Source organism: Peromyscus eremicus, chromosome 4 (genome assembly GCF_949786415.1).
Source record: "Peromyscus eremicus chromosome 4, PerEre_H2_v1, whole genome shotgun sequence".
Taxonomy (NCBI): domain Eukaryota; kingdom Metazoa; phylum Chordata; class Mammalia; order Rodentia; family Cricetidae; genus Peromyscus; species Peromyscus eremicus.
The window spans coordinates 28,740,570-28,766,495 of NC_081419.1; the positions used below are offsets into that span (position 1 = coordinate 28,740,570).

General features: G+C 37.3%; 1 protein-coding gene across 2 annotated transcripts in view; it reads left to right on the forward strand.

The window, feature by feature from the left end:
* The window catches only part of Epc2 (enhancer of polycomb homolog 2), a 115,270-nt gene that overhangs the window by 65,390 nt on the left and 23,954 nt on the right, over window positions 1-25,926 (forward strand). For both annotated transcript variants that reach the window (XM_059260450.1, XM_059260452.1), the window contains exons 3-5: window positions 9,054-9,199; window positions 19,709-19,915; window positions 25,614-25,762. In XM_059260450.1, the coding sequence (XP_059116433.1) occupies window positions 9,054-9,199; window positions 19,709-19,915; window positions 25,614-25,762 (502 nt within the window). The remainder of the gene's footprint in view (window positions 1-9,053; window positions 9,200-19,708; window positions 19,916-25,613; window positions 25,763-25,926) is intronic.

Below are 25,926 nucleotides of genomic sequence, written 5' to 3' on the forward strand. Positions count from 1 at the left end.
CTATATTGTAAGTTGCATCTTTGCTCTCATCATTAAATATTATGTCTGATTTGTTCTTTTAGAGTTTAAATTTATTTTATAAAATAAAAGCAATACATATATTATTAGGCTTGATTAATTTTTTTTCTCACATACGTCAGTCTGGTGTAAGACATGGACTTCCAGGTACAGTGTGGCTGTTATACTCCTGAACTCACAGCAACTGCGATTACCTGTACAAAATCTACCCAAGATAGGCCTGTCAGCCCCTGTCGTGGAAGGGGAGAACCTCTTGGGGCCCCACTCCTTTCTGAGGATTTACATGCAGTTAAGGTTGATGAGGCAGGTTGATGGAAGAAGCATTGGTAAGACACTCCACATGCCTGTAGACAAATCGTAACACATGCTCCTAGAAATAGCTTTAATACAACTCATAGAACCACACACCCGGACACAAAGTAAAAGTGGGACTTGTTGGAAAGAAAAGAAGGCTGGGGATAATGGTAGGAGATTGAGACAGTAAGAGTTTGGGGTGCGAGGGCAGTACATTAGATGTGTGAAGGTGTTATGAAATCCATTATCATGCATAATGTATGTAATAGAAACATCTTAGAAAGTCAATCTCTAGTGAAGCAGCTACCTTTAATCTTAGCATGTTATGGTTAATTTAACAGAATTTTGAAAGTCCAGGAAAGGGAGTCTCAAAGAGGAATTGTCTAGATTAGGATGCCTTGTGGGTGTGTTTGTTGGGCGTGCCCACTGTGGGTGGCATCATTCCTTTGGCAGAGGATCCTGGGTTGTGGGAGGGTGGAGAAAGCTAGCTGAGTACTAGCATGCATGCATCATTCCCATTGCTGTCTGCACTTAACTATGGATGTGATATGACCAGTTCTCTCAGCTCCTGCCCCTGACTTCCCTACTGTGATGTAACTTGGAATTGTGAACCAGAAAAACCTTTCATTCCTTAAATTGCTTTTGTCACAGTGTTTTATTATAGAATAGGCAAAGGTACCAAAATGTACTTTTTTCTTTCAGTGTTTGTCTTCCAATTCTAAATAATGACACTACTATCTTTTAACTGCTTTAAAAATGTTATCTCCTCATTTCATATTACTTAAGATCAAAATACAGTTTTTTCATGTCTCAGAACACTTTTTTGACTGGGGTTTTACTATTAAATCAGTATTCATTGTATGTTAAGCAGATGTTATCAGCTGATACTGGTGATCAATAATTTCATGTTTCTTGATTAAGTTGTATTTTCAAAGGAGATGGTCTTCCTCTCTTTGTGTCTATTACTGTGCTGAATAGTTTTATGTAAACTTGACTTGAGCTAGAGTCATTTGGGAAGAGGGAACCTTATTTTAGAAAGTGCCCCCATCAGATAGGCCCGTGGACAAGCCTGTAGTGCATTTTCTTAATTAGTGGTTGATTTGGGAGGGCCCAGCCCACTTGCGGTGGTGCCACCTGTGAACATGTGGCAGTGCCACCTGTGAACATGTTGTTCTGGCTTGTATAAGAAAGCAGGCTGAGTAAGCCAGGGGGAGTAAGCCAGTAAGCAGTGTTTCTCCATGGCCTTTTCATTAGCCCCTGCCTTGAGTTCCTTCCCTAACCTCGCTCAGTGATAGACTATAAACTGTAAGCTAAAATAAATGCTGTAACTAGAGTTTTCCTGCCTTGCCCACAGTCAGGGCAAATCTCTGTCTACTGCCAGTCCCACAGCCGCTCAGACCCATCCAAGTAAACACAGAGACTTACATTGCTTACAAACTGTATGGCCGTGGCAGGCTTCTTGCTAACTGTTCTTATAGCTTAAATTAATCCATTTCTATAAATCTATACCTTGCCACGTGGCTCGTGGCTTACTTGGCATCTTCACATGCTGCTTGTCATGGCGGCGGCTGGCAGTGACTCCTGCCTTCCTGTTCTTTCTTTTCTACTCTCTGTTAGTCCTGCCTATACTTCCTGCCTAGCCACAGGCCAATCAGTGTTTTATTTATTGAACAATCAGAATAATTTGACATACAGACCATCCCACAGCAAAATGCTTTCCTCCCCATGTTGCTCTTGGTCATGGTGTTTTATCGCAGCAGTAGAAACCCTGACTACAACAATTTCTATGCCTTATATTTGTCACAAACTCTTCGGCAGGAGGATAGCTTTCCCAGTATTCTCCAAGAGTGGCAGAGTCTGTCATTTCTCCTGTGGACCTTTCTTTGGAGCTATTCGTTTGGCTGCAGTATTCTGGACTAGCTGCTGTTAGGCTTGGTGCATGCTTATCATTCATCATCCTGGGGTTCTCTTGCTTCTTTCATGTGTTTGTTTCCAGTTCTTGGAGGTCCTGTTTTCTTCCTTTTAAATAGACATATCTTCCTGCAGCTTCCTAAGTGTACATAACAGATGGACTTAGTTTCAGGCCTTCTGTATCTGAAATTAAGTTCTAGTTTGGAAACTGCCATCCATCAGAATTTTGAACATGGTTTCCTTTAACTTTCAGTGTTGCTATTAACAAATCGTGTATACGTATGAATTGCAGCTTTTCTACAAATTTGAAATTTGTTGTTGTAAATGTGTTTCTTTTTCTGTAGCATTTTGTTCGTGTTTTATTGTTTCATTAATTTTCAGGATATATTGTTTTTCTTCTTGCACTGTCTGCTTACTCTGAAATCATTCTTGCTGTTCGTTTTTTACTTAAAAAACTGAACTACTCAATTATCCATTGATGTTTGAATAAGATCATATAACTGATGGTATTTTTAATCTGTCAGCTCCCCAGAGAAGGATGATTTGGCTTTATTCCTGAGTGGCTGAGTTGAAGGATGGAGTAGGAGGAGTGAAGTGGCTGTGGTAGGATAGATAGTTCATTGTGTTTTACCTCCACTAATATGGCACCTCGGCTTGCCTTTGATACACTAGTGTTGTAGTTCACAGTTTTCTCTTTTCTTTTTTTAAATTTACATTTTATTATACATACCAACCACAGTTTTCCCCCTCTCCTTTCCTCCTGTTCTCTACCTCCACCTCTTTCCTGCCCCCTCCCCTATCCATTCCTCAGAACAGGTAAGACCTCCCATGGGGGTCAACAAAGCATGGCATACCAAGTTGAGGCAGGATCAAGCTCCTCCCCCCTGCATCAAGGCTGAGCAAGGCATCCCAAAAAGTTCTGAAAGCCAGCTCATATGCCAGGAACAGGTCTTGGTCCCACTGCTAGGGGCCACAAACAGACCAAGCTCCACAACTGTCACCTACATACAGAAGGCCTAGGTAGGTCCCATGCAGGCTCCCTAGCTGTCGGTCTAGACTTCATGAGCTCATGAGCTGGGGTCAGCTTTCTCTGTGGCTTTCCCCCTCATGATATTAACCAACCAACCAACCAACATGCCCCTCACCCCCCCCCCCACTTTATCCCCAGCGAGCACTCATATAATCCCTCTTTCCTCTCTTCAACTTGACTCCTGGAGCTAGGCACAGTGCTTGGCTATGGATCTTTGCATCTGCTTCCATCAGTTACTGGATGAAGGTTCTATGATAACAATTAGGGTAGTCCTCAATCTTATTACAGGGGCAGCCAGTTCAGGCACCCTTTCCACCATTGCTAGGAGTCTTAGCTGGGGTCATCCTTGTGTAGTCCACAGTTTTCTGAAGAAGCCTTTATAAATCAACTTTCAGGTTGATATATGAGAGGAAAGGATTTCTCTAGCTACTCCGAAGGAGAACAAAGTCTACTTATCTATATAAAGATTTCCAGCCAGTCTTCTTGTTTTCAGACACACACTCATCCCCTTTGAAGGTAACTTGATTTTAGCTAACTCCTAGATACAGAGGAGGAAGGGGACTGATCCTTACTGAACATTTCAATGTTCTCTTACCTGCTAATTCAGGTTCTCTATAATCCTGAAATATTTATTGTTAACTTTCACGCCATTCTTATCAGCTCTAATGACTTACTTGAGAATGGAATTTTGAGACAAGCCTCATGATCATTCTGCCTTATTTAACTTCATGTTTTTGTTGGAGGAAATCTGCCACATATATTTAAACTCTGGCTGTTTGAGTGAGTAGCTCATCTGTGGTATAGTTAACTATGGAAGGGTATCAGACAGAACTGAGTAAGGGTTCAGGGCAAGGTAGACATCTATAAATACAGAGATGACTTATGTAAAGAGTTCCAAATTCATAAATAAGTAGAGAAGTGATCAGTATGGGCTTTGTTATTTGTAAAGTCTTGATTTTTAAACACTCTGATTGGCATGTTCAATATGTCAGAGAATATGTATGCTACACGTGGTGCTGCACTCTTAATGTAAATAAAAAGAAGAGTTTAAGTAAAACTGTGCAGTCGGCTGTATTACCTAAAGGCCATGAGATGGAGACCAAATTTGAGAAAATAGAATGTTTTGACATCAACAAATAAAAAGGAATAGCAGAAAATATTGACTGTTTAAGATACTATTGAGCAAAGTACCATTCCTTTCCCTTTTCTACTTTAAAACTGAGAAACAGACATAAGTAGTAGTAGAAGGTGAGAAAAAATATGTGTCTTAAAGGACTTTCTAATAAGACGTCATTAGAAACACTTATTGTACTGCTCATTACAGGGCCAGTGACATCAGGTCTTCAGCTGTAGGAGTTTCAGCCTCTTGTGCTTACCATTCAGTGGATGCCTGGAAGGAAGGGAAGGAGGGAGGGAGGAAGGAAAAAAAGAAGAAAGGAAGAAGGACATGAGAGAACGTACACCCAATTAAGTTCTCCCAGCTCCAGCAGTTGGGAAACTGTGAAGGGGGAGAACAAAAATGAGCTATTATTACCATTCCTATACCTTTCCCTCCTGGAGATTTGAGAGAAAAGATAGAGGAAGAGAAGAAATGTTTCCCTGTATCATACAACATTTAATGAGCATGATATAGCAGTTAGCAGTCATATCAATAATGATAGTGTGAAGTGAACTGTCTCATTATTACGTGCTCCACTGAATTGGATACCACTCGTTTTATACCATGCTCAGTTAGCTACTTCAATCTGAAAACATCTTGCCGTATTTCAGCTATTGGAAATCTGATCTTCCTGGTTATATGTGTTTTCATTCCATTAGGCTGCTGTGCTTGTTAGATACTTGAATATGAATATGGCCAAATGCTAACTGACTTTGAAAGGTACTCCTAGTTAAACTAATAAGCATATATTCCTTAAGCTATAACCAGTCAACTTGAAAATAATTTATATGTTCTGTCAACGGACTATACAAGTTTTTTTGCTATGCAGCAGCTGTTGCTCTTCTTACAGAGAGTAACCAGACTTTCTTGGTGGACACTGAAGGGAATTTCCTGCTTTCTTTCCCACTTCGTTTTTTCTTCTCAGCATGATTATGCACATCTTTAAATCCTCTTAGGTTTCTTGGTTGTTTCATTGCTAATACACTTATACCACAAGACATTTACATGCAGGCAAATATATGCCTGTATTAACCTTGTCAGTGCCTTTTTATATTTCATTTTTTGAGATTATGATATAATTATAACATTTCTTTCCTCCCTCCAAGCTCTCCCATATTCCCTTCCCACTCTGCTTCAAATTCATGGTCTCTTTTTTTTCACTAGTTATTATTAAAATCTATATGCATATACATATACATAGGTATTTCTAAATATAACCGGTTTGGTTCATATTATGTTACTTGTATGTATATATATTCAGGGCTGACCATTTGACACTGGACAACTAATTGATGTGCTCTTCCCCGGGGATGACTGTTTCTCCTTTGCCCAGCATTCCTTAGTTGCCTGTAGGCTTAGGCTTTGTGGGCTTTCCCCATCCGTGTTGACAAGTCTGTTGTTGTCCTTGTTGGGCAGTCATGTTGATGAGACTTTATGGGTGTAGCTTCTAACATTACTAGGAGACACAGTCTCAGTAAGCTCCCTGTTCTTCTGGCCTTCAAAATCTTTCTGCCCCTCTTCCTCGATGTTCCCTGAACCTTGGGTATAAGAACATTCCCAGCTCTTCCCGTCTCCCCTCTCCCCCTCCTTTTCTTGTATACAGGGGGTGTTTTACTTTTTTTGTTTGGTTGACTGGCCTGCAACACTAACCCATTGTTTATATTATTTGTTATACAGCAAGGAAAGATGTTTTCTGGGTTTCAAAAACTGCGTTATCAATAAATTAAAAAATTCTGCTTATAGCTTAAAAGAGTCTCTTGTACCACATTTAACAAATGCTGTTTTAGCCAACAGCATTGACTTCTCGTTTTCCCCAAGTACTATGTAGAGGTCTATAAGTATGATGAAAGCAGTGACAGCTTTTACAAGAGAATCTGCCTTTTTATCTGATAACATAAAGAGCCCATGTATGTGGTAAACAGAATGCTGAAACACCTGTACCTGGTTTGGAAACAGCAGAAAGTCTAAGTCTCTAATGATGCTTGTAGTTTTTGAGTAAAAGAGAAAATGAGAGTCCTAGCATAATTAGAGTGCTAGTTTAAGCGAGGCTTTGCCCTAACTCTGATTCAGCACATTGTCAGATCTCCTGTCAGTTCTCATCATTATTTTCCCAGCTTTTCTTGTCCTTTCCCTTGCCTCACAAGTGGGGGTGCTGGCTTTTGTCAGAATAGAATAAGAAGATAGAGCAGATAGGAGGGGAGGAACAAGAGTTGAGTAAGATTAGGTAGGTGTGTACAAGATGGTCATGCAGATTTTATATATAGCCTTGCCCTTGGACTTTGGGGAATTTCTGTTTACTGTGGAAAGAAGCATATTGGGTTAAGCTCCTTAGCTCTTAGGAAAGTCTTTCTTTAAAATAGCTTCTGCTTGTATCAAGCTACCTGGTTAACTGTTGTTAGTCTGCACACTAAAGGTGTTCATTGTGTGCAGCTGCAAATAGCATTTTCTTTATGGAAGAAAGAAGAGTGTTCAGTAATCTGCATAGTTTGTAGGATTTAAATGTCTCTCATTGAGTTTGATATGAATTGGATTGACTTTTTGAAGGCATTCTTGTGAAGAATAGTCATGTAATTAAAAATAATTATAAAAGACTAAATTTTAAATTTCAAGTATATTTTTAAATCAATCATAATTACAGAATAGTATAAGTTCACCCAAAGCTAGAACTCCTGACTCTCTAACTTCATTGTGTAGGATGTAGTACAAATTAAATACATTAACATTGTAAAATTTCAGAATCTGAGACTCATTGGGACGTAAAATATCTACTACATAGGGAGGCTGAGGCAGTTGATTTAGTAGGCATAAAGCACATTAGCCATTGCCTGGCCCATAGTAATTGGTATAAAAGTATGTAAGTATTGGCTAACGTTTATTTTTATTTTTATTGTTGGTTTTTAGTGGTGAAACACTTTAAAGAATGAATTGGAGTTCAAATCTTATCGGTAGTGACTGGTTTTATTAAAGTTAGTAAGCATACACATCTGTTTGTATTGTCACTGTTGGGAACTACCTTTAAGAACGTCATGTTTAGCCGGGCGGTGGTGGCGCACGCCTTTAATCCCAGCACTTGGGAGGCAGAGCCAGGCGGATCTCTGTGAGTTCGAGGCCAGCCTGGGCTACCAAGTGAGCTCCAGGAAAGGCGCAAAGCTACACAGAGAAACCCTGTCTCGAAAAAAAACAAAAAAAAAAACAAAAAAAAAAAAAAAAGAAGTAAAGAAAGTCATGTTTAAATCTTCGAAAGGCACAGATATGGCTTATAGTTACAGTGGGTCTACCTTCATATGCAGGCAGCATTAAATAACCAGCACACTGGTGGCTGGTTTTCTTACTGCTTTGTTCTAAACTCTCACCACGTATTTTCATTGAATATTTGTGCACTTTAGCTTTTTTCAGTAAAGACACAATATTTTTAAATGTCCAACAATGCGTATCAGAGAGAAAAATTGGTATTCCCTTTTCCATCCTTGAACTACTACTATCCTGATAGCCCCTCTTGAGCAGACGTAGAGAATTATCAGCAATTTCTTTTTTTCTTCTTCCAAATACTCTGCACTTAAAACATAAGTACGCCTACCCATGCATGTCCTTTCGACACCTTGGCCTTCTGCCTCACATTCTGTCAGCTTCACCTCCATCATGAGTGCTCACAGCCCGTTGCCACCTGGCTTTGGGTGATGTTCTGAGCATGTGTACACTGTCATTTCTCTTTTCCTCTATGGACTGCTTGTTTAGCATTTTTTTACTTCTCATGGAGTCACAACCAATCCTGTGTGTATTTTTCTATGTAAATTTAAAAGTTATTGGAATTACCAAGTCAGAGAGCATGTATTTTAATTGAGAAATACCAGCTTACAATTTTTCCTCACATTCCCAAATAGCTTAATATCAACTTTTATATCTTAGTCTAGCTGATGTGTGAAAAATATTGTGTCTGTGTCTGCCTAATTTGCATGTTTAAAAGTCCATTGCTATTTATTCTCCACTAAAAATTCTTTGCTAGTTTTTTTAAGGCATTAAGTATATTTTCTTACATTTCAGAGAAACCATAAGAAAAGTGGCTCTTTATGTGTTACTTTTCTCCTTAGTTCTTTGTATATTGACTTATTGTTATAAAATTTTATAGAGTCAATATTTTAAATTAGTTTTTAGTGTTTGAATTTAAAATTGTCCATATGTCCTGCAATTTCTTCTTCTATTTTAGTGTATCTGAATTTTTTTAAACGTTGTGAGATATGTCATTTATTAGCTTTACAATAAGAGTAGGAATTAGCCTTAATTTGTTTTGTAACTAGCCTGCCATTCTAACGCCATTAAAAAATGTTTTTATTTACATTTTATCTTCAACGATTTGTATTATATGCTGAATGCTAAGCTTAATTATAGATTTTTTAATGCTCTTCCATAGTTCTTATGTTATTACACTGGCATGTTCATCTCTATTACAACTACTATTTTATGTTTTGTCATATATGTGGGGACTTTAAAAGATAGTTTCTCAGTTTATGTTTTTATTCTTTCAAACTTTAAGTCATGTGTAAAGCAATATACCTGCCCTTGTACAGTCTCTAAAACTAATTTTTGTGTGTATAACTTCATAATTTCAACTCAGTTTGAAGAATTATTCTCTTTTTTTTCTAGCTTTTAACCTAGACAACGAGCAACCAGATTATGATATGGATTCAGAAGATGAGACATTATTAAATAGACTTAACAGAAAGATGGAAATTAAGCCTTTGCAATTCGAAATTATGATTGACAGACTTGAAAAAGCCAGTTCTAACCAGGTACTGTACCATGTAAAAGTGTCTCTTTATAATTAAACCAATTAACACCTTTGCTTCTCCTCATCCAAGTGTATTGTGTGAATATGCTGCATTTTACTGTTTGTTGAATTTCTTTCTTTTTTTGACATCCTAGAATTTCTATGTGAACAAAATACTTCAACATTTTCTTGAATAGGAGCATAGAGAATAATGTTCTTACCTTTTCCTATATGAATAGAATAGTGTTATAGTGCCTTGATCCTTTGCATAGTTGCTATATTCTTGATAGTTCTGTAACTAATTTTGTTTAATTGAGTTTCTGAGGTAATTATCTTAAATCTTGCTCAGCTGCCCAAATTTATACACATCTCCATTATTTTAGTGAGTTTAAAGTTTAATAACTTACATATTACTCAAAATGCTAAGTTCTAGAAAATTATTCACAAAGTAATTGAGAATTTTCTTAGTGAGCTATTCCAAAATTTTACAAGGAATTTAAAATAACTGTCTTTCTAGAAAAAATTAAATGGCACATGTCAGGAGATTTTAAGTGTTTATCCTTTTGACTTAATGACCTCGTGTCTGGAATTATTCTGCAGAAAAGTAAATAGATTGCTGGGGATGTAGCTCATTGATGAAGCTCTTACTTGTGTTAAGACCTGATATCATCTCCCTTGCACCACAAAAATTAGAAGAGAGACATTTGCCTGTATGGTAGAGTATAATGCAGGCATTAAAATAATGAGTTTGAAAAGTGACTCATACCTTAGGACATTATTTATTACATGATTCTCAGTTTTGAAAACAGGATATAGAATTTACCTAGAAAACTGAGGTTTGGGTCAAACATATTTGCACTTGTACATTAAGAAAAAAAAGATACGACAATGTGCCAACAATGGTTGTATTGGGATGCTGAAATAATTGGAGATTTTTGTGTTCTTTATGCTATTTTTTGTTTTGCAAGCTTACTATAATAAAGGATGTATTGTTGCATAATTAGATTTTTAAATAAACTGTTTTTAAAATTACTTTTGGTGTACCTGTGTGGTATATTAATGTGCTAATTACTCATTTTTAAAGAAGTTAGGGCTATAACAAAATTGCAAATAAACTATACAATAGAGTCTTAATTTTTTTAATCAGTTTACCTATAAAAGTTAATTCCCCTTACAACTTAAATTCTTTAACTCTCTAAGGTGATGGTTCTCAACCTATGGGTCATGACCTCTTTGGGGTCGCATATCAGATATTTACATTATGATTTATAACAGCAAAGTTACAGTTATGAAGTAATGAAAATACGAAGTATGAAAATAATTTTATGATTGAGGGTCATCACAACATGAGGAACTGTATTAAAGGGTCACAGTATTAGGAAGGTTGAGAACCGCTGCTGTAAGGTATTACCAGCGCTTCAGAACATTTTCAAAGCCTTTCCATTAGAAAATTACTTGGCTTTGATTACTTGTTTTGACTGAAAATAATACCCAGAGTTCTATCAAAAGAAACATACTTTGGGGCTGGAGCTAAAACTCAGTTGGTAAAGTGCTTACCAAGCATGCTCAAGGCCTCGAATTTGATCCCTAACACTGCCATATAACCATGTGTGGTGGCATGTGCCTGTAATGCCAGCTTTTCAGAGGTAGTCAGAAGTATTATAGGTTCAAGGATTGACAGCATGGCCAATTTAAGACTAACCTGGGAAATGTGAGACAATGTTTTAAAAGGTGGTCACAGTTTGTGTTCACAGTTGCCCTGAGTTTATATCCACAGGTATCAAACAGTTTCTGGGGTCCATTTATATACAAATATTCCCAGCAAATCTAGGCTGGACTAGTCTTTTAGAATTTATTCTATTTTCTATAATGGCTTAGAAATTCACTTGGTATGGCTGAGATCATAGCATCAAAAGTCTTCTGTTCTCTGTTGAATGGGTTACTTGCTTAGTGTCTAGGCAAACAAATAGATGATGACATTGAATGAGACATGAACAAGCTCTACCTTTGTGCAGCTTATTATTCAAGTAGGAACAGAATAAATAAACAAAGGCACACACCTGGCAGTTCACTATGCACATATGCTCAGTGCCATCTTGTTTCCTCTTTGCTTAGGAATGAGATTCTAGGCCTTCAGAGGAGTTGCTGAACAGAGGGCATATGGCAGCACCTCCTTGAAAGCACAGAGAGCTAATGGCAGAGCTGTCATCAGAGGACTGTGATATGATCTGTTAGCAGAACTAAGGATTTGCAGACCCCAAAAGGCTAGCTGTCCTCCTAACTCCCCACTCCATTCATTCCTGTTTTTCCTTTGGGGGGCTAGCATGGCATCACAGGGCAGAGGATTGAGTTTGTAGTAAACTAGTATTTGTTAGGTTAATAGAGGAAAAACTTAAAAAGACAGGCAAAGTTTCTGCCCCTGTCGTTCTGGAGATCAGTGCACTGAAGTCATTTTTGAGAACTGTTAGCAAATGCTGTGGTTTCTGTCAGTCTCTGTCTATTGCTTATTTCTGTGTTCACCTGTCCTTTTTCTCTCTGTGATGCTAGACATGGATCCCACGGCCTGTGTCCACTAAGAAATTTCCCTACTACTAAGCTCTCCTCTTTTCTTAACACTCTTTCCAGTGTTGTGCGACAGCTTTGTCCCTTCCAGTTTGCTCTCTCTGAACTGTGTGTGTTGTTTCCTTCCTTTGTGGCAAGGCCTCTCCCCTTGTTTCCCAGGCTGTTCTGGAGCTTACTGTAGCTCGGGTTGGCGGCAGCTGATCTGTTGAAATTTTATTCTCAGTATTCATGCTCTGTGCGTTTGGGGGTAAAATCACTTCAGTACTGGTTTTAATGGATATAATAAGCCATGTACCTCTGCCCTTGACTTCTTTGATGGACTTCAGGATTTTTTTTTTCTCCCTTTTCTCATAAAACATCTTGGCATCTCCATCAAGACCCTTCAAGTTTAAAACCCTTCTAAGACTAAATTAACTGTCCCATCCTGGATGATCTTAACATGTCTTAGCAGTGACTACCCAAACCCAACTAATCTTTTTTTTTTTTTTTTAATTATTTTTTTTTCAGTCATGACAGCTAATTCTAATGCCTGAACTTAGATTGCACCTCTTACTGGAAAGGGGAAAATGATAGGATCGTTTTTTAATCACTTGACAAAATTATAAATTGTTGGTAGTTTAGATAAAAGTATTAAAGATAACATGGATGAGTCTAGGTCTGAAAAGTACGCAGGTGTTCTTTGAAATGGTTTATTCTTGCAAGCTTCTTTGCAGTCATTTCTAAGTGAAAATGGTTTGTTGTTGTTTTGACACAAGCTGCCTTAAATGGCATTCTCTTTATTTGACTTTCCTCTCAGTATGAATACCTTAATAAAATACTTTGTAAAACAGAAGGCTATTCTCTTTTTTCATATATACCTATGTATTTTAGGCTGGCCTTAAAATCACTGTAGTTCCCCCTGCTTTACTTGCTGAGTGTTGGTATTGCTAGTGTGTGAATTATGCCCAATTTTTTAAAGTAATCATTTTCTAGAATCATTTTTAATGTTTTCCCTTATAAAGCCTGTTACCTCCTTTAACTAACACCTGATTTTCACATGCTTATTAACACTGCTCTCCACTTAGCACACCTTCCCTAGAAAGACTCTTTCCTTCTTGCCTTCTGTCACTTCTGTCCCAAACAGAATGCTTCTGACAGTCAGTATGTGAGGGAAACAGAGACCCACCACCCATGAATTGAAGTTTCCTGCCTTTCTACTTACATACCTCCTTTATCTTCTTTTATACCCAGCCCTTCCCGATTTGATTGTATAACTACATATTTCTTGCTTATCTCATTTTTACTTCTCTTTTCTTACATCTCTTAAGTCTGTCTTCTCAAGAAAGTATCCATGGATCTTTTTTTCCAAGATAACCTTTTTGTTTAATCTCATCTTTTTCAACAAACTTCCACCTCGTCTTTCCCTTTTTGTCATATATAAATTTTGAAAAGATAATTTGAAATACTTAGTGTCTCCTACATTTACCATAAACTTTTACTCACAGTCCTGAATTCTTTAAGTTCCTAGTAGTCTCCAGATTGTCATCCAGGAGCCTCTTCAACCCATGTTGAAGGAGGTTCACATCAATATCTTTCCCTGTATTATATTAGGTGATGTTGGCCACATTTGATGATTTCGTTTTCTCTTTTTCCATTGCCTTTTCTGTCAAGTGTGTTAGTACTCACTTTGGTGTCCTATCCTCAGCTCACACTCTTTTATCTTAAGTTCCCATCAGCTTCTTGCTGGCCCTCAAGTTCTGTCTCTATCTGCTAAGCTCCAGGAACTATTTCTCTAGAACATTTCTAACATAGCAGAATCTTCAAATTCATCATTTTCAGACCCCTTATCCATTCTTCAGTTCTCCCTTTCTTTCTTAATTAAGGGCATCATTTTTCATCCAGGTGACCAGCATTGTACTTAATGATTGGCTTTTTTATAACCATCCACAGCCAAGTATACCCTAAATGAAACCAGCAATTTTGTTTTGAAGTGATACTGTCTTTTCCACCTCTTCCATTTTTATTGTCTCTCATCTGGACTTCCATTCTGCTAGTTGCTATTTTATTAAAAACTTTCCTTAAGAAAGAGAAAAAAATTAGTAGATGGTTTTTGCTAAAGACTGTCTTCCACCTGACTCCAGATATACAACTCCCTGGACCCCCAATGCCCTATGCCGTTTTATATATCTTCCCTGTTCCTTCTGCGTCTACATTTCTAATACTGTGGTTTTAGTAAACATAGTCTAAACCCCAGTCTGATGGTTCTTTACTAAATATTTTACAGCTGATTAAAATCCATCATCATCACATCCTGTAAAAGTAGCCATACTAGCTTCTATCCTGCTCCTTCCACTTAGCCAAAATCTGTACTGAAGTTCAGGGATGTGCGTCAGTTCTATTTTTTTGATGCTAGATTCCTGCCAGAGTCTATGAGATCAGAAATAGAAGGGAAGCTAGAGCTCTGGCATCTTCCTGGGAAGATTCCTAGAGCATCATTAATAGTTAAATAGTTCTTTTTCAAGAAAAATATGTTGATAAAAGAGCTATTTTGTTGTCTGGTCCTCTCTTTGGCTGTCAAAAAGTAGTTTTTAAATAGTCACACTGTATGGTGTGATATTTTTAGTACATGTATGTTATCAAATCAATGAAAGAGACTCTAAATTTCTTTTAGAGTTTTAAAATTGTATGAGCACAGAGTATTGCTTGCGTGTTTGTATGTGCACCATATGCATGCCTGGTGCCTGCAGATGTAAGAGAATAGTGGATCACCTGGAACTGGACTTAGGGATGGTTATGATCCACCATGTCAGCGTTGGCAAACAAACCAGGCTCCACAGCAGAGCAACACATATTGTTAACTGCAGAGCCATTGTGCAGCCCCCAAGTAATCCAGTTTTTAAAATAACTCAAATTTAGTGTTTATAATTTCCACTACAGCTCCAAGTGTTATTATACCCAGGTTTGTTTTAACTTTGTAGTGCTGGAAAACCAGTGTTGTTCACATTGCTGAAGAGGTTGGTTTTAACACAACAGCAATCTTATCAGTATGTGGCTAGGAGAAAATTTTTCCTAAATGAAAACTATAGTGAAAGCTTGGAATGAAAGAATGGATTACACCGATGTTTCTTTAGTAGTTATCTCAAATATGGAGATAAGTGGAATAGTGTGATTTGTTTGTTTGGCTAGTTGGGGTGTATGTTTTATTTTGTTTTAAGACAGGCTTTCATGTAGATCAGGCTAGCCTGGAGCTCCTAATCCTCATGCCTCTACCTCCTAACTGTTGAGATTGCAGGTATTTGCCACTAGGCCTGGCAATCGTATATTTTAATGGATTAGTTTTCGTTTCCTATGAACAAAGAGCATATTAAGTTCTTTAGCTGTAGCATTAATAGGCTTAGAATTGAAATGCAAGTCTTTTTCATTTGGACACATGTCCTTTGAAAAAGAGTACATGGCTGGTGTTGCAATGCTTTCCCAGGGATTCTGTCTCAGACGTTGTGGTTCCATCAGATCTTCATTACTGTGGTTTGAAGACCTTTTCCATTTTCTGGGCCCTCGATAAAAATAATGCTTTTTCTTCATTTTTATACTTGTAGAATACTCAGTGTGTTAAGGTATATAGTTCTACTTAACTAAATGCTGGTATTTTTTCCTCACATTGGCTTTCCATAATTGTGTGGTATTGTACATTTGGAGTCATCTGATAAGTGAAAAATGTTTGTTGTGTTATCTACGTACACTCATGTCACCCCTTCACTCTGCCCATTGTAAACCAACTGTTGTTCCTCATTCTTGGAGAACATAAGGTGGAAAAGTCCCATTTAACACTTTCAATGTCATATCGATGATGACTGTGATTTGGAAGAAGAAAAGGAAGACAAAGCCGGTCTGTAGCAGAGTCCCACTCACAGAGAAGAAATGCAAGCTCTCCCAGAGGAAGAGTTGCTGTAGTACTCTGCCTGGGTCTCATTTCACCAGTCCTCTGTCCTAAATTCCCATTCTCTTTCAGCTGTGTGTTTGTCTTGCTTTCATTTCCATTTTGTGAGTTTCTTTAGCTAGACAGTTTATCTTAGTTTATTTTCCCTTTCTCTCCAATCGGAACTAATGCTGAGCTGATGATATTTCCTTTTTGCCCATTTGACTTCGGTTAAAAAAAAAGAAGAAAAAAACCTTTAATTTTCTTTTGTAATTTGTCTTTTCAAAATACATTGAAATTGCAGGGCCTTACGTTTTTAAAGTCTGTCAGCAAACTAAATGGTCCTTGATACAGCAGAGCTTGTAGTGGTCAGGAAAGAAAGCCCAGTGGTAAGGAGTTTCCTCCCTGTCTCTTGATGCCCAGGTGACCAAGCAGCTCAGAAATGTCTCAGAAGTAACACATTTACTACAGACCTTTTCGCCAATCACTGCTGGCTTCCACTGCTTTTTAGTGAATAAAATGCATGCTAAGTGACAGGTTTTTAGAAATTATTTCATCGTGGTAGAAAAGCCCAGCATAATTGTGCCTACCTGTAATAGCAGCAGTGAGGAGCTGAGGCAGACTGTAAACCAGGACTACACATAAACAAACAAGCATAAATATGTGTCAGGGGGGGTTGATTTTTATAGATTTTTGGAAAATATAGCTGACATTGGAAAAATGTCAGAATGTTTAACTATAAATTGTGTGTTAAATTGTTAGTTGTAATATAGGATATTTAAAAAGACGACAAAAAAAAAAATAAACATTGCAAGCTGTAAAAAGAGCACCAGAAGCCAGGCGGTGGTGGCGCACGCCTTTAATCCCAGCACTCGGGAGGCAGAGGCAGGCGGATCTCTGTGAGTTCGAGGCCAGCCTGGGCTACCAAGCGAGTTCTACCAAGCGAGTTCCAGGAAAGGCGCAAAGCTACACAGAGAAACCCTGTCTTGAAAAACCAAAAAAAAAAAAAAAGCACCAGAAAGGAGGGATAAACGGAGGTGATTTAGTCCTCTGGCGCATGCGGGAGCATAGGAAGTAGTCACAGTGTAGTGTGGCATAAGAATCTCACTATTGGTCTGCCTGACTGGAAAAGAGCTCTTGTTCTCCTCACTCTAAGATTAGACTAAGTTCTTGATTTAATTAGCAAAGATCGCAAAATAGCATCAGCAACATAATGATCCAACAGCTGGCATGCACACAGCATGGCACAGCATCGTTTCTCCTGGCCTCCCAGAACACGAGAACTGCCAGTGATGCTGGGACACTGTCAGTAGGAGGTAGGATTTTATAAGCTTCAGGAAGTCTGTTCTGGACTAACAGTGTAGGTCAGTAGATGAGCGCTCGCCAAATCGGCATTAGGGCCTGAGTTCACCTACTACACTCTCCCAAGGACACATGGATATGCAAGGAAGAAATGGGACAGAAAGCTCAGTTCTTGTTCTAGTCCTGTTCTTGTAGACTTTAGGAATCTATATTACCATTCCAAGAACTTTTAATAATTTGAAGCTACATAAGATCGTGTTTAGAGGGTCAGGGAGATAGCTAGCAGGTAAAAGAAACAAGCCTGATGGCCTGAATTCAGTTCTCAGAACTTGTTCAAAAAGTCGGATGCAGTGGCCTAAACCTGTAATCCTGGTACTCATAGGGTGGTAGGTAAATAGAGATAGGAAATAACTTAGAAGCTCACATGTTAGTTAATTTAGAATTCACAGTGCAGCAGCAGAAACAAGACCCTGCCCCAACAAGATGGAAATCGAGAATCTACTCCTGAAAAGTGTCCTCTGCCTCCACACAGGAGCCGTGGCATGTGCAGGCCTGCATTTACATACACTCATACAAGTTAAGTAGGCGTAATTTTTAAAATTGTGTGTTTAGAATCGTGTTTAGAAATACTAGTCCTTTTTTATACTCAGTTGTCACGTGTCCTAGAATGCACGAGTTGAATTATCAGTATATTCTCTTCCTTGTATGAATTACCGATATAAAAGTAAACCCAGTACTCGGGCTGGCTTCTTGTTCTCAGCACTCCCCTGGTTCAAGATACTGTCAGGTCTGTGACAAATGCTTTCCTTAAGAGCTCTGACATAGGCATTAAGGGGTTTGTTTCTCCTTTATGAATTCAGCCAGCATAATGCTGATTACCTCAAAATAAGATGTATAAAAATTTGCTTAATCATATACACTGCCTTGCTCCTTGAGAAGATCAGACCAGTCAATTAGCTGTTTAGCAGGATGTAATGGAGGTGTCAGTTGCTTACAATGAACTCTAAATTAGAAAAAGATCATGATGCAGCAAGGTTTTAATGGTTTGACTGAATGCAGCTTGGTAGTGTTTACTGTCATTAGTCATTTGAACATAGTGACATTGATGACCTGCTGAAAGCCTTCTCTTCAGTTAATCTTTTGACCATGTGTTTACAGTATTTGTTTTCCTGTCCTAGCAATCTGATCATAATTAGTTTAGACTTCCAGTTGTAGCAATAGGAAGGTGTGTGTGTGTGTGTGTGTGTGTGTGTGTGTGTGTGTGTGTGTGTATGGTAGGGCAGCCAAATTATAATAGACCAGTTAATCAACCCAAAAAGTCACTATATAAATTTGGGAAGCCCAGTGCTCACTCAGTACATTTATTCTGTAAAGTTACGTCAACACAGGAACTCCCATGAGAAATTTATTTGTTGAGTTGTGTCTTTTTCAGATTATTTTATGTAACATATAGATAAATGTATAATATTAGTGAGAAAACTTCCTGCTTATTTCTGATTTATTTATTTATTTATTTATTTATTTATTTATTTATTTATTTATTTATTTATTTATTGTTCTTCGAGACAGGGTTTCTCTATGTAGTTTTGTTGCCTGTCCTGGAGCTCACTCTGTAGACAAGGCTGGCCTCAAACTCACAGAGATCCACCTGGCTCTGCCTCCTCTGAGTGCTGGGATTAAAGGCGAGTGCCACCACCGCCCAGCTATTTCTGATTTCTAGGGAACGTGTCGTAGGTTCTATCTCAACTTGTGAAAAGGGACTCCTCTAATGTGGCTTGGGTGGCATTACTTCAGCAAGGCTTCCCAGCCTTAAAATGACGTGATCTTTTTCTAATTTCAAGTTCATTGTAAGTAACTGACACCCCCTCCTGCTGAAAAGTAGGTGACTGGTCTGGTTTTCTTAAGGAGCAAGGCAGTGTATATGATTAAGCAAATTTTTATACATTTTATTTTGAGATACATCAACATTATAACCGTATCTTAAACCAAAGAGTGTTGAGAACAAGAATTTCCTAGCATTTAGCCAGCTCAATTATTAGGGTACTTTCATATGTAATTCATACAAAGGATTCAAAATTGCATAATGTTGAAATCTGCCCTTTTATTTATCAGTTTCAAAATAGTCATAGTGAGTTATAGTATATTTTGAAGGGGGATAAAAAGAAATTCATATCTTCTAATTTCTGCTGAAAACCAAACAGTAGATACTAATAAACTTGAAACTAGCAAACTTCAATATAGTAGAATCTTCTAATATCAGAAAATTTTAAGGCTTCTAGGTATCTTCTTTTCCAACATTTACACAAGACGTATCAATAGTAGTCTTTCCAGGTATCACTCGTCCAACTTAATTAAATATTTACATGTATGTGTATATGTGTGTGTGTGTGTGTGTGTGTGTGTGTGTGTGTATGTGAGAGTGTGTATTTCTGTGAGTATATGTGTGGGTGTGTGTAGTCCAGAGGTTGACACCTGCTTTCTTTCTTTCTCCATCTTTTTAGTTGTAGTTCTTCACTGAACCCCATCTCCCCAGGCCCTTATCAAATATTTTAAATAGTGGAGCCACTACCTCCCTGGGCAAAATACTAATTTTTTTAAATAACATCCCAACTTATGAGTCTTTTTGTTAGGTTGAATAGAATTATGTTTTCACAGCCACCCCAATATCTAATTGTAATTACTTAAATGAATCACATTTTCTCCAGTTGCTGTAGTTTAACCTGACTTTGTTGTCGACATTGCCCTTGGTGACATCTTGTGCTTTCTGTTTAGCTTGTAACACTTCAAGAGGCAAAACTGCTGCTAAATGAAGACGATTACCTTATTAAAGCTGTATATGACTACTGGGTGAGAAAACGGAAAAACTGCAGGGGGCCATCCCTCATCCCCCAGATTAAGCAAGAGAAAAGAGATGGCTCTACCAACAATGATCCTTACGTTGCGTTTCGGAGGAGAACAGAGAAAATGCAGACTCGGAAGGTAATGTCTGCATTGTATTTAATTGAATGTGGCTTGATAGTGTTTACTGCCATTCATCATTTGAACACAGTGATGCTGATGACTGAAAGCCTACTTTTCAGTTGATCTTTTCACCATGTGTTTACAGTATTTGTTATGCTTGCCCTAGACTTCCAGTTGTAGCCATAGGAAGAGTTGTGTGTGCTTATCTACTTGCAGGTTTTGAGTTCCTCAATGAACTATACATGCACTCATGAATCACTTCATTTGAGAAGCTGAGAATCTGAACACTACTTTTCCTTGGTTACAGAAGAGTTTTGAAATGGTAGTCTTGTTCTTGCAAGTGAAAATGGTCTTGTTGCTGCTGAGTTTTGGGATTGTAGGAAGTAAGGAAGAGTTCTTTTTCAAACCTGTTCTGGAAATTACCAAAAGTAACAATGGCATCTTTTTCTCAACTTCTTAATTGTCAGTTGTGTCAGATTTCAAATTGACAGACATGTCTACATCTGAATTCCAGAAGTGTGCATCAGAATTTAAGAGAAATAAATTTTCATACTGTGGAATGATATGATATAGAATAAAATGGAAGTATTGTTTCAGGAGATTGTTCACTGGCTTGCATTTATCATAAGGAACAGTAAATACTACACATGGTATCATATTCTGTTAACTGCACAAGAAAACAGGAACACTTAAGATAAAAACTGAAGAATTATAATTTGGAACAAAGCATTTTCTGTGGATTCTTGTTTCTGCTAACATTGAAAGCTTATCTTCATCAGCTGTTAACATAACAGCTGTGAAATACAGCAGATGCAGGGATTTGTATATTTTAGGAAAAACCCTCCTACTAGTTAATAACTAGAGTTTTTATTATGAATGTGATTTTCCTAAACATAAGAGGATGGATTTCCCAAGAATATATGGCTGTCACTAGCACAGACCTATTTCTCAGTTTAGCACCCCAGTCTTAACTGAGAAGAGCTAAGGATTTTGAGGTTATAACATCTTAGTTAGAAAAGACTTTTTAAGATGAACTAAGTTTGTGAACACGGTAACTGTGTTCACATATGGACTGGCTGGGAAGAAAGAGACTTGTCAGTATCAAAAATCTGAAGTACCAGTTGCCTTTTAAAAGCAGTGTCATCATTCGGGTTACATAATAAACATGACCGTTAGTAATCTTTTCTGCAAAGAAAGTAGTATTGTGCTTCCTTTAGTGTAAAATCCTTGAAATTGATGATTTATTTGCATATAAGTGACATTCTGGATGTAAAAGTATACTTTATTCTTTTTTGGCAATGTATTGTGCAATGTATTGCTAGTAACTGTTTCTTAAATTAGGCATGTCAATCACCAATACCAATTTTTCCTGATGTTGCTTCTTGTCTTTTGTCTAGCTCATTATTTTCATTTTCCTCTGCAGGGTACTGCATTTTCCTTTTCAGTACTCTTTGTTTTTCATTCTTCTCTCCTATTTTAGACCAGATGGATTATCCCTGCAATGCACTGTGTGCTATTAACAAATGCATATTATGTCTCAAAATGAGAAAGATGGGAAAGTGCTCCACAGATCATGCCACACACTAGGTAGAGAGGAGGTGGGCAGGATGCGGCATATAGGGATAATACTGCTGGTAACGAGGCCTTGATTCCTTTCTTTGCCTCATTAAACTTAAAAACACTTAGAGCTTGTGTAGAGGCCAGAAGGACTACTGTTTGCATGGCAGTGTTTGCAGGGCAGTCTAGAATTTAACTATAACTCACTGAACTAAAATTAACTTGGATATTAATAAGTACTTTAGGACATTTTTACACCAGATGATCTTATCTGAATGTACTGGTTAGAAAGTCCTAATCAGCATGTGTATTTAATATGCTAACTACATAGATACAGTCTTATTTATTGCCTGTGCCATCTGTCTACCTCTGACTCAGAAAATGTAATTGGGTGGGAAGGGAAACTCCCAGGTTCACAGTTCTGCCTGTGCACATCAGTCACCTGTGAATCATCTTCCATTACAAAAAGATCTGCAGTTGACTCCAAATGACAGTAGTTTGAAAATCACTTCCCTAGGGATTTGATGGTAGGTACAGAAGTCTAATATATAGCTGCAGTAAGAAGAGTTAATCCTGAAGAGCTGGAGGGATGGAGCAGTTAGAGCATATTGGAAAAGATGTTCTTGGAGAAGACCTAAGTTTGGTTTACAGTTCACAACTTCTGTAACTTCAGCTCCAGGCTAACTCAACACATGTGGCTTCTGTCGGCACTTGCACTCATGGTACACATAACTGCACACACACATACCATTAAGATAAAATAAAGCATAAATGAAAAAATCTTTAAAGCAACATAAGCTGGCCTCATGCAGGGACAGTTACAGAAAGGGTTAAGAGTTAGAAACTAGAGAGAAATGCCAATTGAAGAGAATAGAAATAGTATCAGTGTGAACTATTGTTTTTAATGGTGATGGAGTATAAAGATAAACCTGAGAGAAGGATTCTGCTGTGCAAGAAAATGAAAACATTGGAGCCATAGTAGGTCACAGGAGCCAACCTGAAGGGAGCTGGGGAAGTTTAAGCATCAAAATAATGAGAGTAATGAATCATAGCTCACAGAATAGCCCATGAGCCCATACTTACTTAAAAGGGAGATTAAGACAGAGACTGGAAACATGTGAATGTTTTTAAGTCAAACATAAGTTTCATGTATGTCTTTATACTATCTCCCCCATTCCTAACACTGTTCTCCACCTGCTGGTCCTCTTGACACCTGCAGATTGTCGTAGTTAGGATTATTCTTGTTGTGAAGATATACCATGACCACAGCAACTCTTATAAGAAAAACATTTCATTGAGGGGGTTCACTTACAGTTTCAGAGGTCCAGTCCATTATCCTCATGGCAGGAAGCATGGTGGCATGCAGGCAGATGTGCTGCTGGAGGAATTAAGAGTCCTACATTTTGCAGGCAACAGGAAGTTGGCTGACAGTCACACTGAGAGAAGCTTGAGCAAGACACCTCAAAGTCACCTCCACGATGACACACTTCCTCCAAGGCCATACCTAATAGTGCCACTTCCTTTGGGGGCCATTTGCTTTCAAACCACCACAGTCTTCCCTTATGCCTCGTGTCTCATGTATTACCACCCCCTCCAAGATCTATCTGTTCATCCTCTTTCTGTTTTCATAACCACACATATATACATCTGTGCACACACAAATTTAAATCTAGATTCTACACATGGGAAAAAATGTAGTATTTGTCTTTCTGAATCTTGGCTTATTTTGTTTAACATATTGATCTCCAATTTTATCTATTTTCTTTTAAATATGATTTCATTTTTATAGCTAAAAAAGTTTCTACTATGTATATGTACATTTTCTTTATCCATTCATTACAACTTTCTCTGTAGATATCAAAACTTTTAAAAAAAAATCAACAGAAACAGTTTAAACTTTACCATTTGGCAGCCACAATACTAATAATTATTTCATGTGAAAGAACCATTGAACATTAAACTAATGAGGGAAATTTTAAGGACACACAATGCTTATGTAATTATACAACATATTAGGTTAATTTAAAAGGGAAAAGAATATTTTAATAAGTAAACCTGACAGACACCATCTTAATTGAATAATCAGCAATAATAGGACATATTGTGGTATCTAACTCTTGATAGGGTGTGAGACAGAGTCAACATCATTTCTGTAGTAGTTGTGCCAAAAACATACAACCTGAATGTAATCATGGGAAAAATCAGTGAAACTCAAATTGAGGAATACACTACAAAAATAAATATTCTCCATTTTAAAAAAGGGGATCATGGTGATCACAGAAAAATGGAAATTTTCCAAATAATGAGGTATTAGAAGTATAACAACAAAAAACAGTGTTTAATCCTGAGTCAGACTTGCAAAAAAAATTAATTTTTAAAATAAAAATAGTCTCACTAATATTCTATTGATCTTAGTTTCCAGATTTTGATCACTGTGTTGTGATTATATGAAAACATCATTGTTTTTGTAAAAGCAGATTACAATATTAAGGGATGTTTGTTCATCTCAAATTTGGAAAATACTGTAAATATTATGTATATTTATACACCTAACTGGAGATAAAAAGCTACTTAAATGTTAAACCTTTGGGAGATCTGGTTAAATATCCATGGAAAGTATTATTTGTGCTATTTTTGTAACTTTGTATGTCTGAAATTATTTCAAAATAAATTTTTGAAGAGTAGAAGGGGCACAGCAGAGGAAAGAAAAGGTTAGGAAGAGTAATTTAGGTGGATATGGCCTCATGAATATTTATCTTTTGATTCTTTGTCTCTTACATGTGTTGATATGTATACACATATCTGGGAAGCACATATAGTATTAGCAGAATAGTAGACACTTTAATGTTTGCTGTTGATCATGTTAATTTTTTTCAGTTACAAGTTATTGTTTCCTGTTTACTCTCCAAAATTGCTTAAAACTGTGTTCTGCAAACTACCTTTAGATTATATTAGAATAGATTTTTTCTAATATATCCAATTGTTAAGAATGAAAAGATTGCTTAAAGTATAGGTCTGTCTGCCAGTTGAGGAGTATTAGAGGTCTTTGTTTAAATGTGGCTCTGTATAAATTAGACTCTATGGGGACATTTAAAGCACACATCATTGGTGATTTTATAGTCTTTTGAATGCTGCTTATTACAACAAAGCCATCTTTTAGTTGAAGTTATGTTTTATGCTTATAGGTAAGAAGTTAGCAATATTCTGAAGTCTAAAGTTTTTGCTAGACCTCTTTCATCCCTTTCAATGAGGTATACCTTGAAGCATGAGAATCCCATTTCTTTAGGTGTTCAGTATTCTATTTTCAGTTTTCTGAGTTGCTGGAAGTGAAATTTTGTCATTGTTCTTGATTATATTGTATAGCCAAAAGTTTTCCTGTGTCCCACAGCCACTCAGTCCCAAGTAAACACACAGAGGCTTATATTAATTACAAACTTCGGCGTATGGCTCAGGCTTATCATTAACTAGCTCCTACAACTTAAATTAACCCATTTCTGTTAATCTATGTATTGCCACTGGCTTGTGGTGTTGCCTGTGTTCCATTACATCTTGCTTCCCTGGGCGGCTCTCAGCATCTCCTGACTCTTACTTTCTTCTCCTTGTCTCTGCTTGGATTCCCCACCTGGCACTATTCTGTCTTACCATAGGCCATAGCAGCTTCTTTATTAACCAATGGTAGCAACACATTTTCACAGCATACAGAAAGACCATCCCACAGCATTATTATATTGCTGTGAACCTTTTAGCTCCCCCCTACAGATTTAGATGGGTAGATACATGGTTAGATGCTCATGTGGGCTACTTTTTAGATCTTGGTAAGACTATTTTTATCATTTGGTAGCATATTACTACAGTAGAAGGACTTTATAATTTTTATATGCTATGTTTTATGTCAGTTGGATTTTTTCTACATTGGAATTATTCTTTCTGTGCCATTAGTTATCAACATTTTTATTTTTCTGAACATTGCTTGTACTTAAGTTTTCAAAGTTAAACAGGTAAGTTCTTGTGGAGTTGCTATTTGGGTTTGTTTGGGTTTGCTATTTGTTTATTTTAATAATTTAAAAGTTATGGGATAATTGAGATTTAGTAAGAGCTTGTTAAATGAAACTGGAAACATGGATAATTTCATTATTCTTTAAAATTATTATTTCAAAAGAACCGTAAGAATGATGAAGCCTCTTATGAAAAGATGCTGAAGCTAAGGCGGGAGTTCAGCAGAGCCATAACGATTTTGGAAATGATTAAGAGAAGAGAGAAAACCAAAAGGGAATTATTGCACTTAACATTGGAAGTCGTGGAGAAAAGGTACCATTACCCCTGTTTGTACTAGGGCCATGATAGCCAGGCTTTGTGACCGTAGATAGCGATGATATAGTAGAATTTCATTTCTGCCTTTTAAGATTTGTAGTTACTAGTTGTTTTTAAAATTAGATTAGTATGGTTTATAGTTCATTTGGGGGCATTTTGGT